Source organism: Polypterus senegalus, chromosome 6 (genome assembly GCF_016835505.1).
Source record: "Polypterus senegalus isolate Bchr_013 chromosome 6, ASM1683550v1, whole genome shotgun sequence".
In the NCBI taxonomy this organism is placed as follows: domain Eukaryota; kingdom Metazoa; phylum Chordata; class Cladistia; order Polypteriformes; family Polypteridae; genus Polypterus; species Polypterus senegalus.
Genome location: NC_053159.1, coordinates 299,541 through 316,074, shown reverse-complemented (window position 1 = coordinate 316,074; position 16,534 = coordinate 299,541). Strand labels below are relative to the sequence as shown.

General features: G+C 52.7%; 1 protein-coding gene across 8 annotated transcripts in view; it reads left to right on the top strand.

Annotated features, from left to right (window-relative positions):
• The window catches only part of agap1 (ArfGAP with GTPase domain, ankyrin repeat and PH domain 1), a 165,016-nt gene that overhangs the window by 126,224 nt on the left and 22,258 nt on the right, over positions 1 to 16,534 (top strand). For 5 of the 8 annotated variants that reach the window (XM_039755134.1, XM_039755133.1, XM_039755132.1 and 2 more), the window contains 3 exons: positions 5,492 to 5,569; positions 11,730 to 11,884; positions 13,945 to 14,035. In XM_039755134.1, the coding sequence (XP_039611068.1) occupies positions 5,492 to 5,569; positions 11,730 to 11,884; positions 13,945 to 14,035 (324 nt within the window). The remainder of the gene's footprint in view (positions 1 to 5,491; positions 5,570 to 11,729; positions 11,885 to 13,944; positions 14,036 to 16,534) is intronic. The other 3 variants (XM_039755136.1, XM_039755135.1, XM_039755139.1) reach the window with 1 other exon arrangement.

Below are 16,534 nucleotides of genomic sequence, written 5' to 3'. Positions count from 1 at the left end.
CCGCGGCCACAATGCCGTCCATGCACGTGTGTGGGTGTCACCTAATCTGCGGGCACCTCATGTGCCAGGTCGGGAGGCGGACACATCTCGTGCCTACCTGTGCCTAAGCTTGTGAGGCTGCATGGTTTAATGTACAAGGACAAGCATAACGGTGCGTTTTTATTTCATGCCACTTATTTATGTAAATGAGTCCTTTCCAGACATAAAAACGTTGAAGCCAGTTGAGTGGCACACAATCAAATGTTGGTTATGCCTTCTAATTACTCATTTTCAAACTTACACGGGGGCACAGGTAGCGTCAATAAATTACTCCTGGCCTTGTTAATGAATGGCACTAAAAAGTTTTTCCCCTAATTAGACTGTGGAGCGGTTTAGAGAAGAAGGCTGCAGATAATTAGTTGTGCTTTCAGGCCGCGCTGTGGCCTGCCTGGCACTGTGTGTGATCGTCCTAATGACGGCGGACGTCTGTGCCACTGAACCCTTCACTTTAGTATGAATATCATTTTAAAGAAGCCCATCGTCACTTGTGGCGCTCGGTGACCGACGCCTGTAAGTTGCTGAGCCTCCTCCTCTGTGATCCGTAGAAATGAGCGCCAAGGAGAGCTGCTTGGCCTTTGGACTCGGAGCTCTGCCTGCTGACGTTGTGGTTCCATTGCCTTTGTGCCACGTCTTATGTTCTGGTAATCGGAGCCAATGGCCAGCCTTACATTCAAACACGCCAAGTGCTGCCATCTCGGCCTGAAACGCCAAACCAACGCTAGCAGCCCTTCCAAGGCAACACGACTACAAGTGTGCTCTGCGGTGCCCAAGGATGTTTAGTGGATCTGCAGGGCATGATGCCATCCTGAGCCACCCTCCGTAGGGACGAGAAGTGCAGGCAGTGGAACGATTTGGCAGGGGCGGTAAGCAGAGTGAGTGGAGGTGGGAATTGCCGAAGCCCCCCAATGCATTGTTGTTCTGCCACTTGACTCCTTAGAAGATGCTGAGGACTGTGCGGTGGTGCAGCAGTGCGTTGCTGTTTATGACACTGAAGTTAAAGTGGGAATCGCAGCCCTGTAGGCAAAAATGTGCCAATCAGTGGCATCTAATAAGAAAAGGCAGTGCATCCCACTTTTAATTGTGGAAATGGATTTCAATTATCCGTGGAGTCTCCTCCTCAGGAAGACTGGGAATGCTGCTCGGCGAGTCCATGTGATGCGCGCGCCGTGGGCTGAGGATTGAGGTTCAATACATACGAGCGGGACCACCACAGTAGCCGTCATCCTCCATGTGCCGTGGGCCCTTGACGACTCCGCTGGCCTGTCCTTGTGGGCGATGTGATGTGACCGTTAGACCTTGACGGGACGGAATGGGACGGGGGCAAACGCACACCAATGTTACCTGGCTGGCAGGAGCAAAGCTGTCGCTGTGCCATGTGGCCTCTTAGACGTCGCGTCCGCTCAGCTCATTTAAACACTCTTACGTTTTATACAACATTTCTCAACCGCGCCACCCTCACCCTGATTGTGGGCCACTTTTGAAGGCAGTGCTGGACTGAGATCAGCGAGGCCCGACTTCCTGACGTGTCCTCCGGTTGAGGGTACACGGTAACGACTTCCATGGATGTGTAATGTCGTGAATTTTATAAAGTAAGGGTGCCGTGGCGTGGCGTGCTGGGAGTGGCAGAGGGCTGAAGCCTGATCCAGCAGCACTGGAGTTTGTGCCAGGTCGCCCACTTCAGGAGACGCTCAGGTGCCCCGTCCTTTACCCGACATGTCTTTAACCCTCAGTGCTCATGTCCTGCAGGCTCTCGAGGTATGGTGACCTCCTGGCAGTCTGGATCACCACACGGCCACCGTATGCCTGCTTACCAGAGCGAGCCCCCCGTGGCCCGACGACACCTGACCCAGCATGCACCTGGCATGTGCTTCTCACTCGGCAGCGTCAGATCCCTCCCTCCTGTCACGTGACTCGCCTTGATGGGTCTGCTCTTACTGTCACTTTCTGTACCCACATTTCCTTCAGACTTTGCCCGCTGGTGATCTCGGGTGATCACGTTTGGCCTGGGATTTGTGTGTTTAACGTGACGTCAAATTATTATACGTTTAGCACACGCACACATGCACGCACACCCATGCACACGCACACATGCACGCACACAACGCACACACACCACGCACACACACACACACACACACACACACACACAAACACGCACACACACCACACACACAGCACACAGCACACACCACACACACACACGCACACACACCACACACACACACGCACACACACACACACACACACACACACACACACACACACACACACCACATACACGCACACACACATACACGCACACACACCACACACACACACACACACACACACACACACACACACACACACACACACACACACACACGCACACACCGCACACACATACACGCACACACACACACACCACACACACACACACGCACACGCACACGCACACCACACACACACACACGTATACACACACACGCACCACACACACACACTCACACTCACGCACACACACCACACACACACCACACACACACACACACGCTCTGCGTGACAAGTGCTGGGACTTCAGACCAACTGCTGTTACAAACGGAGTCGCTGTTGTCCTTTTGTCAGATGACTCGAGGGGCGCAGCTCACGTGTTTAGCGTGTTGCACGTTTTTCATCTTTTATGTAGAAATTCGGTGATTTGGATCAAATGTTGGGCTGAAGGTTCGATGCTGAAACGCGTGTGACGTCTGACCGTGACAAACGAACAGGAACGCGTGTCACCTCTCAGTTTGGTTCCACTCCGTCTGTCACCTTCCCACCCAGCGTGCTGAGGACTGTGCGCCATGTAGGGGGCTAAAAAAAAAGCTTTTGAAGTCCGCTGATTTTCTTCCAAAATGGACTGAGAAGTTAAGCCTCAGTTTTCCTGTCCTGCGATTTTGTTGGTCACATGTGACTAAACCGCCCATAAAAGAATGAATCGAGTTGATCGTCTTAAAGATACCGAACACTCCTCCAGTGATCTCGGTGGTCCTGCGTTCTTGGGTCGGCTATTGTCATCACGCTGTAACGTATTAAGTTTATTACGTAGAAAATCACCCGAAAGATCCCGGACCATCGACAAGTGTGCGAAGTGACGTTGACATGAAGAATCTGGAATCATCGCGCCATAAATCAAAGTCTTCCGCACGATCAGATGTGGACCACCCTGCACCGTCCATAGTTGAGCTGCGCTTTATCCATCCATCCATCGTCCAACCCGCTACATCCTAACTACAGGCTCACGGGAGGTCTGCTGGAGCCAATCCCAGCCGACACAGGGCACAAGGCAGGAACCAAGCCCGGGCAGGGTGCCAGCCCACCACAGGGCACCCAGACCAGTGCACCTCACCTACATGTCTTTGGACATGCCAACTCCACGCAGGGAGGAGCCAGGAAGCGAACCCAGACGGGTCTCCATATTGCGAGGCAGCAGCGCCACCCACTGCGCCACCGTGCCGCCCCTGTGTGTTTTATTTGAAGTCGATTCATTCCACCGAAACCAGTTTTGAGTGACATCGTGTCTACAGCCTGAAGATCTTTCTGTCTTGTCAGTCCCCCGTTGCAGATCTGTGCCCGCGGTGCCCCGCCGTGTAGTAAGAGGCCCACGAAGACGCCTGAACGGAGCGGCTTTGGCGTATCCTGTATGAGAGAGACAGACGACTCGGTAATGTTTGGCCCTGCCATGTTTTCTTCCCTCATTGCCCTTTGTAAAAATGAAGTGGTGAAGTGAATTTCAAAGTTAATGTTTTGTTGCACAATTATTTAGCAATAATAATAAATGGCAGAGCATCCACTGTCCCAAGGTGCCGTGTGTCTTGCTTGCTGATCATGGAGGTAACCTGCTGGCGGCCATTTTCCCATTTAGCGAGTCTCTCTTTAGCTATGAAGATCAATGAGGCAACTGCCATTTGAAAACACGGGGCCGCCTCTTCAAGATCTAATGGCCGGCACTTAGCGCCTTCTAAAAGGGCATTAACGCTGGGTGCGCGGCTGGAATTACGTGGCAAATACGCCGCGTCTGGAGGGGCTCCTGGGGGCAGCGTGTCTTTCGTCCCTTTCCCTGTAAATAATCGTTCATCACGTCGATGTGCAAAGCGCTTACTGGGATTACTGGGATTCACGGCACTCGCCTCCGTGTTCATCGTTACGCTTGACAGTCAAACGAGGAATCGGAGAATGGAGGTGGACTGGCACGTGGAGGTCCGGTGCCAGGCTGTTGACGTTCGGCATGTCGTAACCGCTACCTCCCGGATGTACAAATCACACACACAGACACGGACCCCGGCGTGAGGCTGTCGTTGGTGTGTGTGTGTGTGTGTGTGTGTGTGTGCGCGCGCACGCCTCGGGTACTTCACAGCAGTTGTACACGTCCGCCGGGCCACATGTCAAGTCGGTGACGTCCCCAGGTCCTGCTCTCGCTCGTCTGTATAGCTGGTGGCCTGAACGCCGTCACGCCATTGGCTAGTCGTGAGCGCAGTGCATCGTGGGCCGTGACTCGTGGTGACCCTGGGGGCAGGCGCACTGGACCTCCAGCCACAGGAAAACCTCCTTAAGCAATTGTCACAACTGCTGGCATCCTGTGTTTTTGTGACGCCCTGTACCAGCCTTTGCCACCGATTGGTCTGACTTTTGGTGACGGTGCCATAGCCGGGTGCCAGTGGTGTCGGCGAGACTTTGGCTAAATATCCGATAGGAGCGGACGCCTGGCGCTGCCTGACACCAGACTGACGTCACCCCTCCGTCACGCGTGATGGCAGCCATCGTGGCCTGTTGGCTTTGGTCGAGGACGGCTGTAGGAGAGTCACGGGACGTCGGCCAGACATGAGCCTTCCGGCAGGGTGTCCTCCTCTAGTCGAAGTGATCGGGGGGACGGCCGTCGTCCTTCCAAGTTTTTACGTTGGCCACACCAGGTCCTGTGGGCACAGTTTGTAAATACAGAAGTGATTTAAGGTGGGGTTTTGACGGACAAACGCCCGAGCGCTGACCAGTGGAGAGCAAGCGGGCACACGGCACGAGTAAGCGGACGATGCGAAAGGCGAGGGCTTCACGCGTCCCCACCATGCCGTAGATGTTCTGCACACCTGACCCGGCGTCTTCCTCGTGCCACTTGAACTCTGAACTTTATTAGCGGAGTGGAAGATGGCGAGGACGCCTGTGTCTGAAGGGCGCCAGTCCTGCCTGAACGTTTACAAAGCAGCGACGCCTTAGCGTGCGAGACGGAAGTGGACCCTCGTTCACCCTCCTCAGAAGCGTGCAACGCGCCAGCTCTGAGGGCGTTCAGGCGGGCAGTAAGTAGCGGGCGCCTGCCCTTTTCTGTCTGACTTCTCCCGTCTTGGGGTGTGTGTGTGTCTTTTTTATACACGTAAACAGTTATATATTTTATTTTATTTTTCTTTTATTCTTTTTAATCTCTTCCTCTGCTCCCTGGATGCAGCCAAGCGTAAAGCGTGGAAACTAAATCGTGTTGGTAGCCTGCGCAACATTTACAACACGAGCAGCGCCAACGCTGAAGGTAAATACCAGGCGACCAGAGGGTCCCGGACGAGGGCCGAACGTGCGCCTGATGCCGGCCGTCAGCCTTGCCTGGAGCATGCCTGCCTTCCTCCTCTTCCTCCTCCTCCTCGTCGTCGTCGTCGTCTGTCCCTGTGTCTTTTGTTTCTGTGTCCCGTGCTGTGCTTTTGTACTTTGACGTCATTTGAACCTCGCGTTCCTTCTGCCCCCCCGTAATGTATGTATTTAGATCTCGCTGTAATATTTTCCAGGTTATTACTGTTTTAAAATCATATCAAGAGTAATGATCTGTGTCACCATGCAATAGTGTGCCGTGACATTTAAGTACAGTCTTTTAATTTGTCTTTCCTGCCCTTTTCCCCCCCGTCTTGCTTTTCTTCCCAGATTTTCAGCTACTTCATAATGTTCTCCGTGGCTGCAATTCAGCGGCGCGACGGCGTCGGGTCATTTGCATGTGCCACCCTGCTTGTAAATTGTGTATATTGTTGTGCCGTTAAAGGTTGCCAGTGTCAGAGTTCACAAATTGACTTGCCTCGGCTCTCTTGCAGGAAGCGGTACAGCTCGGAGCTTTTTGTTTAACGACAAGATTACCTTTTCATTGTTTTTTTTTTTTCTTCACATTTCTCCTCACTGGGGTGGGCCGAGCGACCGCCCGGGCGTTGTGTTGTTCCACGAAGCCCCTGCTAGATTGGCTTGCTCACGTGAAATGCCAGTTTTGTAGTTTGTAGACACCTGCGAGTGAGGTGCCAGTGCGTTTATGGGGGTCCGTCACGTCTGAGCAGATGCCCTTTAATAGGCGGCTATTTTAGGTTAGCGGGGTCAACGATATGCAGCCTAGTGCCCTTTGTATTCACCGAGCGACTGGCGTCATTTACGCAGCGGTCTTGCAGCTTTCTGGCTTGTTGCTTTCGGTAATTGTCACCCAAAAAGGAACACCAACTTAATTATGATTAGAAAATGATTTCTGAGCCTGGGGGGCTTCCCAGGGAACATGGGGTCTGAAGCTGGATTTCAAGCACCATTAGATGAAATCCATCCATCCATCCATCCAGTATCCAACCCGCTATATCCTAACTCCAGGGTCACGGGGGGGTCTGCTGGAGCCAATCCCAGCCAACACAGGGCGCAAGGCAGGCGCCAGCCCACCGCAGGGCACACACACACACCAGGGCCAATTTAGAATCGCCAGTCCACCTCACCTGCATGTCTGCAGACACGGGGAGACCATGCCAACTCCACGCAGGGAGGACCCGGGAAGCGAACCCAGACGGGTCTCCTTACTGCCAGGCAGCAGCGCCACCCACTGCGCCACCGTGCCGCCCTCTAGATGAAATCCTCCTCATAACAAAAGCAGGAATCAGAAGGCCAGCCAGCCAAAGAGTGTGAGAGCGCACTTGTGTGCCACCCCCTTAGTAAAATACTCCATAAGGGGCACAGACGGACGGGCAGACAGACGTGACAAAGGAGCTCAGAGAACTTTGATTAAAGCCGAGGCGAACTTCACAAGCGTACATCAGCAGGAACGTAAAAAACGAGGATCGCGACTCACAGGACAAATACAGCCGGTCGATCGATCAATCAATCAATCAATCAATCAATCAATCGATCAATTGATCAATATGTAAATATCAACACATGGCTGAATAACTGTGTACTGCTCAGATATTTTAAAATGGTATTTCACCATCCACAGCTTAACAAACTGACAGGGATAGCAGTGGGCAGAAAGACCCCCAGAGGCCACCGTGGTGCTAAAGGGGTTTCAAGAGAGCGCCTCCTGGAGGGGTGCAGGGGATCTGTCACAATGCCATCCAGTTTTCCACAACGGCTTCCAGTGCGTCGTGATGGCGCAGGCTCTCCTGACAGGTTTGTCCAGCCATTGTGCTTCCCCTGGAGGCCACGGCGTGGAGCACCTCACTGGCTGCCATGGGCCGGTTCAACATCTCCTTGGCCAGGCTTTATACGGACCCCCAGGCACTTGTAGCTCCTCCTTGGCGCGCCTGTCGTCCACTGGCAGCTCCTTTGTCTTGCGAGGTGTCCCCCCACAAACGTCCCGTACTCCTCCAGCCCATCGCCATTATTGATGCAGCCTGTGAGGGACGCGGCATCTGAACGAGTGAAGTGCTGGCGGGTGAAAAGGAAGGGGCACAGGACGGCTCCCTGAGATGCCACCATTTCTGACCCCCCAGTCCCTCAGCCTCACAAAATGGGCCGCTCTGTGGTCCAGGAGACTGGGGGGGGGCATCAAGCTGACTAATGCACTTGTCCATCGTCAGGCCCTGCCAGCCTGGTTACAGAAGGCATTGCTGCAGAGCCTGGTGCCTCACCAACCCTGGGCACTCCGTTAGATAACCTACTGGATCCAGCTGGAGGTGCCAGTTCCCTTGGCGTGCTGTAGCTACGATGCCAGCGATGGCACCTTGGGAGGGCAGTGCTTGTTTATAGCTGAAGCAGCAGCGCAGTGCCACCGTGTTCGGAGAAGTGGAGGGTGGTCGTTGGACTCTGCCAGGGTGTGTCACTTGGCAGTGCCACTCAGTTATTTTATACAGTGGTCTTGGAGTGCTTCTGGCGGGACTCTGACATGTGGGCCACTAAAGTGACACGTGTGTGTGTGTGTGTGTGTGTGTGTGTCGTGCATACACCATCTAAGCCCAAAGGCCTCAGCGGCTTCTTCTCGGACCCCAAGCTGTCATGGCAGCATTCCTCGATCCGGGGTGGTGCAGTTCTCGGGGGGCTTTAAAAGCTCCACGCTGGGTCAGGCTGTGCTTGGGGCTCCATGTTGGGTGTCGCTGGGAGGCGGAGGGCAGAGCCGGGGTCAGTTCTTGCACTTTAAACGTTTACTCGGCCTGCGACTGATGCCCGTTTAGCCTCCGCTGGCCCAGTCGCCGTTGTTTTGTATTTCATTTCATCAAAGCAAAGAGAAGCTGAAGAGCAGCAATCCGCTCGCCCGAGTGACCTGCTGGCTTTGTGGTGACGGTGGCCTGTGTCTCGTGAGCCCGCCGCCTGCACATTAGGTCGAGAGGTGGCCCGGCTGCGCTCGTCGCGTGTCCTGCCCGGGCTCCTGCCCGGTTTGTTAGTTAGGCCTACGAAGTTGGCGTCCTGCTGCCCTTTGCTGCCCTCCTCCCCTTCATTGCAGGTCTCGTGTTTGTTGCACGCCTGGCAAGTCTCCTTCTGCCGGCGGCTTTTGTGCCATCAGCAGTGTTCAGGTACGATAGACCGCCGTCAGAGGGTCCTCCTTGATAAGCGGCCATGTGGCCTTGCCACGCTCGTCTCGCTCGTCTCGCTCGTCTCGCTCGTCTCTTGTTTTCGTGTGCCGTTGTTTTATGCTAAAAGAAAAATCAGATGTGCCCGCCTGTGCGTCTTGGATGTGAATTGTTGTTGTTTTAGCCCGTAATGCCCAGTATGACACGTGCCAACTGGTCCCTGGCTATGTGCCCACCTGGATGTGGCAGTGAACCTTCCTTAGTGTGGTCAACGTGGCACTCCACACGGGCTCTCGCACTGTTAGCTGCAGTTGGCACCGCCAAGCAGCGTTTTGCCAGGTACGGTATGCGAGTGGCACCAACTGTTCATTTGTTTTCTAATAAACTGATGACTTGTGTGTGTCCCCCGATCCCACCCAAGGCTGCGTCCGTGCGCAGTGCCCCCTTTCTGAATTTGAAACAGGACAGATCGCGTTACGCGGCCCCCTTTGAAGGCACATTACTGGTGAAGCTAAATTCCGTCAGATGCCTTCCTAGTTGTATCCATCTGTTTGTCCCTAACGGCACTTTGGGTCCAAACTGCCTCGATTTGTTAATCGTTTCCAAATGTGAAGACCACCTGAAAACGTAAATCCTTTCAGTCCTTTAACCGTTTGGCCGCCAGTGTCTCGTGATTGAACGTTGTGGTGCCAGAGCCACACCCCCTGATCTGCTTCAGCCTTCCGTTATTTGCTGCTCTGCCACGTCTGAATGCCCAACGCGGTGCCCAGCCTTCATTAAATGAGCATCCGGGCCAATCATGTTGCGGGGCAGCTGCAGGTTCAAAGGGAGACAAACGTTCACTTCTGCTCCAGAAGATGGCGAAGTGCGCTTGACACTCCATCCATCCATCAATCATCCAACCCGCTATGTCCCAACTACAGCGTCACGGGGCTCTGCAGGAGCCAATCCCAGCCAACACAGGGCACAAGGCAGGAAACAAACCCCGGGCAGGGCGCCAGCCCACCACAGTGGCTTGACAGTCCGCCGCCAGGAAGTCTCTTCCGGCTTCACCTTGTGTGCCATTCTGCTTCTCCGACGACTTCGGCTTTATACTCGAGCACTTGAAGACTGGTATGGGGCAGTGCCAGCTGGACATGCCGGGAGACGGTGCTGCACGGCTCCACGGCTTCAGCACAGGGAGCTCGTCTGCATGGTAAGCCGTGCTTGTTGCTCGAGGTGACCCTACCTTGGTTAACACAAATGTGACACAAAGCGGCATGGAGCCATGTCTGGGGAACTGCCCTCCTCCAGAAAGCTCCAGGTCAGAGTGGCGGGCATACATGTTAGTGACTGCCCTGCTCGTCTAGAGCTGCCTGCCAGGCTGGACAGTCGCAGTCGTCACACCTGACCAGGCTGCCTGTGTTGCTGCTTTATCCAGAAATCTGGCAGGACAGTGTCACCTTGGCAGGTGCCATCTGATTCTTCAGCTGCATGCCAGTTTTACCTGGCACTCATGGCACTGCTTGAAATTCAGTGCATGACTGAGAGACTGGCACCCCATCCTGGCCACGGAGATTCCGGGTCCCCATGGTCAAGTGGAAAGGGGCACTAAAAGTAGTAGGGTACTTCCTGCTACCCCCAGATGGCACAATGCACGGCTGGGAAGTTATTTCACACCCGCCATTCATTGATCTTTGTTTACTTTTCAAGGTTAAGATCACCAACTTCCTGCTTGTTTCACTTGATCTATTATATAGCGCCTTTCAGATCCATCTCTCTATCTATCTATTATATAGCGCCTTTCACATATCTATCTCTCTATCTGTCCATCTATTATATAGCGCCTTTCACATATCTATCTCTCTATCTATCTATCTCTATCTATCCATCTATTATATAGCGCCTTTCACATATCTATCTCTCTATCTATCTCTCTATCTCTCTATCTATCCGTCTATCATATAGCGCCTTTCACGTTCCCTCCCTCCCTCCCTCCCTCTCTTTCTAGTAGCCACTGAAGTCCTGGTGGCCTGCTGTTTTTCGGTGGCTGTCTGTGCGTCTTGCCCGTTGCGGTGTGTGTCTTCGTCTTCGTCGTCCTGCACAGGCGGTGGCGGTGGCGGTGGCGGCGGCTCTTGCCGGTTCTTAGCTGGCACTGAGACGTCGAGCTCTGTTTCCAATTACTGGTGCAGGCCTAATGTGGCGTCTCCATCATATCCTGTCTTAATTACTTCCATCTATTAATTGAATGTGCTTCATCAGAGGAGCGCCTTGTGATTGTGGCCTTCTCTCGCTTTATCTCCGCGTTCAGGAAAGAAAGGATTTTGACTTTACAAGAACAAAGCGTATGATAATTCTCTGAAAGCGGAGTCCGTGTGGTGGAGAGACTCGGTCACGCTAAGCACCTTCGCCGTCTCATCCTCTCGGAGAGCTTCAAAGTCGTTTTTTTAAATTGCGTGAATTAATTGCTATCTGTAGATTCTCTGTGTAGCTTACAGGTTGCTTTTGTTAAAGAGAGTGGCGCGCTGGCACATTGAACAGCACTGCTGCTTGCCAGCTCCAGATTCCTGGGCCCGGTGGCTGCCTGTGTCACATGGTCCAACATTTCTGTTTGGGTTTTTCATACCGCGGCCTAGAAACTGGAAAGCCGTGATGAGTGAGTGTGGCACCCGTGATGGACTGGCAGCCCACCCACCGCGTGGCCAGTCCTGCTGGGATGATAGGCACCGGACTGGCGCACTGGGCGGTATGTGAGCTTTCCAAGAATCGGCTCGCCCGCCGTGTCTCCTTTCGAGACCCGAGTTCATGTCCGAGGTCTGCAGGAGTCCGGCAGTCAAACGTGTTGCTGGGTGCGAAGTCTGAGGACGTCTGCAGTTTTACTTGACGGTGGTCTGGTCGTGTGCCGAGCCCTAGCTGTGTATGAGAGCCGCCTCTGCTCTTCCTCTCAGTTGTGACCTTTCTCTTTTCTCTTTTTTCCAGATCAAGAAGAGAACTTTGAGTTCATTATCGTTTCTCTCACTGGACAGACGTGGCACTTTGAAGCGACGACGTACGAGGAGAGGGACGCCTGGGTGCAGGCCATCGAGAGTCAGATTCTAGCAAGCCTGCAGTCCTGCGAGAGCGGCAAGAACAAGGTGTGGTGACGAGCTGACGTCATGCCTTCAGGGCGGCCGTGCTTTCCGAGTTGTGCCAAGCGTGTCACCCGTAGCGCACGTCAGTCCCGGCATTTTGAGATTTGAAGTTTTCCAGGATGTCTGCCGCCCGAGCAGGTTTTCAGAGTGCGGTCAGCTCACTTGGGCTCTGCCCGCGCTCCACGGCCCATTTCTGTGCTGTCACAGCTGGCTTTGGTGTCTAATCGATGTCCGTCTGTGCTGGACGAGTGGCTGTGGTCTCGATGACAACAAATACCAAAGGCATGTGTGTGAGGGCCTGTTGGAGCGGGCACTGGGACCCTCTGGTGGCTAAACAGGTGAACCGTCGTGCGGCTTCATCTGACGCTCACTCTCGGGGCCTGCCTGTAATTACCAGTGGACACCCGCCTGTCCCCCAGTATTAAAATGGCTGCCCGGGGAGGTCGATCCACAGACTTGACTTTTACTTCACCTGTGGTTTTGTATTTCATTTCGCTTTCCCCTCCTCGATTGTTTTAAAAAGTGGAACTTAAGAAATACGGACACCCAGGGTTTGACTCCTGCCTCGCGCTCGGCGCCGTCGCGGCGCTTCTGACGCTCTGAGGGTGACCAGGCGTCCCGGGTGGGTGGGATGACGTGAGAGTCTGAGCAGAGCGACCTTCGTCTCGTAGTATTAGTAGCAGTACAGTAGTTCTGAAATGGCTCTACTCTCGTCGTTGATTTTCACTCTTTTACTAGCGCCATGCAGGTGGACTACCTGAACGTACAGCATGTGATTCTGGGCCACAGGCCCTGCTCGCTGCCAGGCAAAGTTCACTTGGAGACAGCGGGCACCCTGGCCGGCACACACTGTTGTCTACAAGCTGGTGGTTTACGGTGCTGGCCTGTCCTTCAAAACTCCAGTGGCCTTGAAAATGTCCCTCGTTTTATGGATTTGTTTATGCAGATCGATAAATAAGAAAGGCACTATATAATGATAGATAGAGTGAAAGGCACTATATAATAGATAGATAGATAGAAAGGCACTATATAATGATAGATAGATAGAGTGAAAGGCACTATATAATGATAGATAGATAAAAGTGAACGTCACTATTTGATGGGTGGGTGCATTGTGTAAAGTGCTATACAATAGATAGAAAGGCACTATATGATAAACAGAGTGAAAGGCACTATATAATAGATAGATAGATAGATAGATAAGCACTATATAATGATAGAGTGAAAGGCACTATATAATAGATAGATAGATAGATAGGCACTATATAATAGGAGTGATAGATGGATAGATAGAGTGAAAGGCACTATACAATAGATGGATGGATAGATAGATAGATAGGCACTATATGATAGACAGAGTGAAAGGCACTATATAATGATAGATAGATAGATAGATAGAAAGGCACTATATAATAGATAGATAGATAAAAGTGAACGTCACTATTTGATGGGTGGGTGCATTGTGTAAAGTGCTATACAATAGATAGAAAGGCACTATATGATAGACAGATAGAGTGAAAGGCACTATATAATAGAGTGATGGCACTTTATTTGTCCCCAAGGTGAAAATTGTCTTTTTTTTCTCTCAAAGGCTGCTGTCACTAAACTCCTAAATATGTCGTGATAAATGTGACATGACGTGACGTGATGTGACGTGTTCAGCTGTTTCGTTTGCTCCTTAGAGCTCGGGGTCAGCGTCTCTCTTCCTGTCCCCCCCATTGTGTGCTGTGAAGAAGGGGGGTCGTGTCATTTAAGTGTAGAATTCTGGATTTAGTGGTCCGGTTGGGAAGGTGTTGCTTTGTCCTTTCAGCCCTCACCATTTGAGGAGTTTGTTTGAGCCAAACTGAGTTCTGTACCTTTGATTATCCAGGGTGGCGTCCCTTTCTAGAAGTCATCCAAAGCCATCTTAGCTTCTGGGCAGACCTGACAATGCAGGAATTGAGGCTCACGAGGACCGCATGTCGTGTGTGAAGCTGGTGTGCATCTCCATTGGTTGCACTGGTGACGTGAAGAAGTGTCATGGATTCATGTTTTTCACCTTTTCTTTTTCTTTTTTTTCGCAGTCTCGTCTGACAAGCCAAACAGAGGCCATTGCTTTGCAGTCAATCAGAAATCAGCGAGGAAACTCCCACTGTGTTGACTGTGAGGCTCAAAGTAAGTTTTCATTCCTCTAACAAGTGTGACCCCTTCAAGGGACTGCGTGGTCCCCTCTTGTTTATGAAAGGTGTCCTGTTCTCCTCACTGGGACATCGATTTGTAAAGGGGCAGGACATGTGACCCCAGAGTGGCAGCTGTGCTGTGAAGTAGCAGTGGCTACCTGGATGTGTGGCCATCTTTGAGTCTTCTTACAAGTTGTACCTGCACACCAGTGCAGACAGACGGTCATCACCTGTACGAGTGTCACACCAGTGCAGACAGTGACGGCCATCACCTGTACGAGTGTCACTCCTGTGCAGACGGTGACGGCCATCACCTGTACGAGTGTCACACCAGTGCAGACGGTGACGGCCATCACCTGTACGAGTGTCACTCCAGTGCAGACAGTGACGGCCATCACCTGTACGAGTGTCACTCCTGTGCAGACGGTGACGGCCATCACCTGTACGAGTGTCACTCCTGTGCAGACAGACGGCCATCACCTGTACGAGTGTCACACCAGTGCAGACGGTGACGTCCATCACCTGTACGAGTGTCACACCAGTGCAGACGGTGACGTCCATCACCTGTATGAGTGTCACACCAGTGCAGACAGTGACGGCCATCACCTGTACGAGTGTCACTCCAGTGCAGACAGACGGTCATCACCTGTACAAGTGTCACTCCAGTGCAGACGGTGACGGCCATCACCTGTACGAGTGTCACTCCAGTGCAGACAGTGACGGCCATCACCTGTACGAGTGTCACTCCAGTGCAGACAGACGGTCATCACCTGTACAAGTGTCACTCCAGTGCAGACGGTGACGGCCATCACCTGTACGAGTGTCACTCCAGTGCAGACAGACGGCCATCACCTGTACGAGTGCTTGACTTCAGCCCCAGCAGCCTCCTCGCACCTCATGGTTGTCTGCAGAGCTGCAGCTGGCAGTTGTTGGAGAATATTGACTTGGCATGACATGAATTGTCGTCTGTAGGTGAACGTTGTGCCACGTGTATTTTGCCAGTCGCTCGGCTCTGTTCCGACTTGACCTGTTCGCCATATCGCGTGTATTTTGCCGCAGCTCAAACTCGGACTCCCTCCTGCTTTCCTTCACGCATTTCCTAAGATTGTGAGAGTCGCCCGCTGCTGCCCTTTGTCGAGTGTCCATGCCAGCAGACTCTCTCGAGCCCCCTGTGAGGTTGGTTGTTGGCAGCGTCTGCTGCTCCTGCTTCAGGGTCTCCTCCAAATGCTTGACCAGATGAATCCGAGTGCGAGACGTTCTGACACTAAGCAGGAGTTGTGCGTTTCGCTCTCCGTCCAGCCTCTCGGACCCCCTGGTGGGGGCATCGGTGGCGCAGGAAGTGAGATTCTCCCAGTCCTAGTCCTGCAGATTGTTGTTTCGAATCTGACGCTAATCACGTTATGGCGAGCAAATAACACCGAATGAGCTTCTCTTCGCTGCCGAATGAATTATTAATTGAAGCCGTGCGTGAGTTGGGGTCTTTCTCAAGCTAAGATAAATGACAATGAATGGAATGCAATAATGAATTAAACGATGAAGTTAATAGAAAGTTAAAGGTATGAATGCTGTGATGGATTTTTAAACGTTTCTTGAAAGAGTAACAACACACAGACAGCAGAAAGTCCAAAGCAGCGGGTTGGAGTCCATCGCTTCACCTTATCAAGAAATGGGTGGGATTGGAAATCGGCGCCACGGCGGTGAAGGACGACTTTGAAGAGCTCATTTCTTAGCCGCCTCCCACTTTGCGCGCTTGTGCTTTGTGTTTGCTTGTTCTGCACTCGTCAAAGTTGTTTCAATGAGCTTCGTCGATGGCAGATGTCATCAGTGTGCGCCTCGCTTTGTCCCCCCCTTCACGCAGGTTCTGCTCCTGACTAATGACCTCCAATGCTGGAAGCTCGACCCTTCTTATGGTCACCACACCACCTAAATGGCATGGCAGCTCTGGAGGACTGAAGGCCCAGTCTTACTGCCACAGGCTCAGGACTGCTTGGGGCCCTCATGCTGGGCACCGCGGGTCATTCCTGGAGCTGAAGGACAGTTGGACAGATGAGCCGTTCTGTCACCAGACCAGCTTGATATCTGAAGGAGACCCAAAATGTCTGAGACGGTGGCCTCCGAACAGATTAGGCCAAAGTGGAGAGTCTGCTGAACGCATCGCAGCGCCCGGCCGTCAAGGGCTCGGCTGGCACCGATTTATGAATAATAATAATTCTGTAACCCTAACCCTAATTCTTTACATTGACTGAGCACTTTGTGCTGCACACTCTCATCCAAGCCCACACGCTGAACGTCTTCCTCCCGGTTGTAACTTTTGAAATTCCCACAAACTTCTAGAATGACCTCTCCCAGTTTTCACTTATTTAAACCCACTACTGCCACTTGGTGGTCCAGTGCATTTAGGGGCGCGCCCGTCTCAATCTCACACCCCTGGTGCCATGAGACAGGCCGACGGGAGGGCTGAGCGTGACCACCATCACCAGAGGGCACTTAAAGA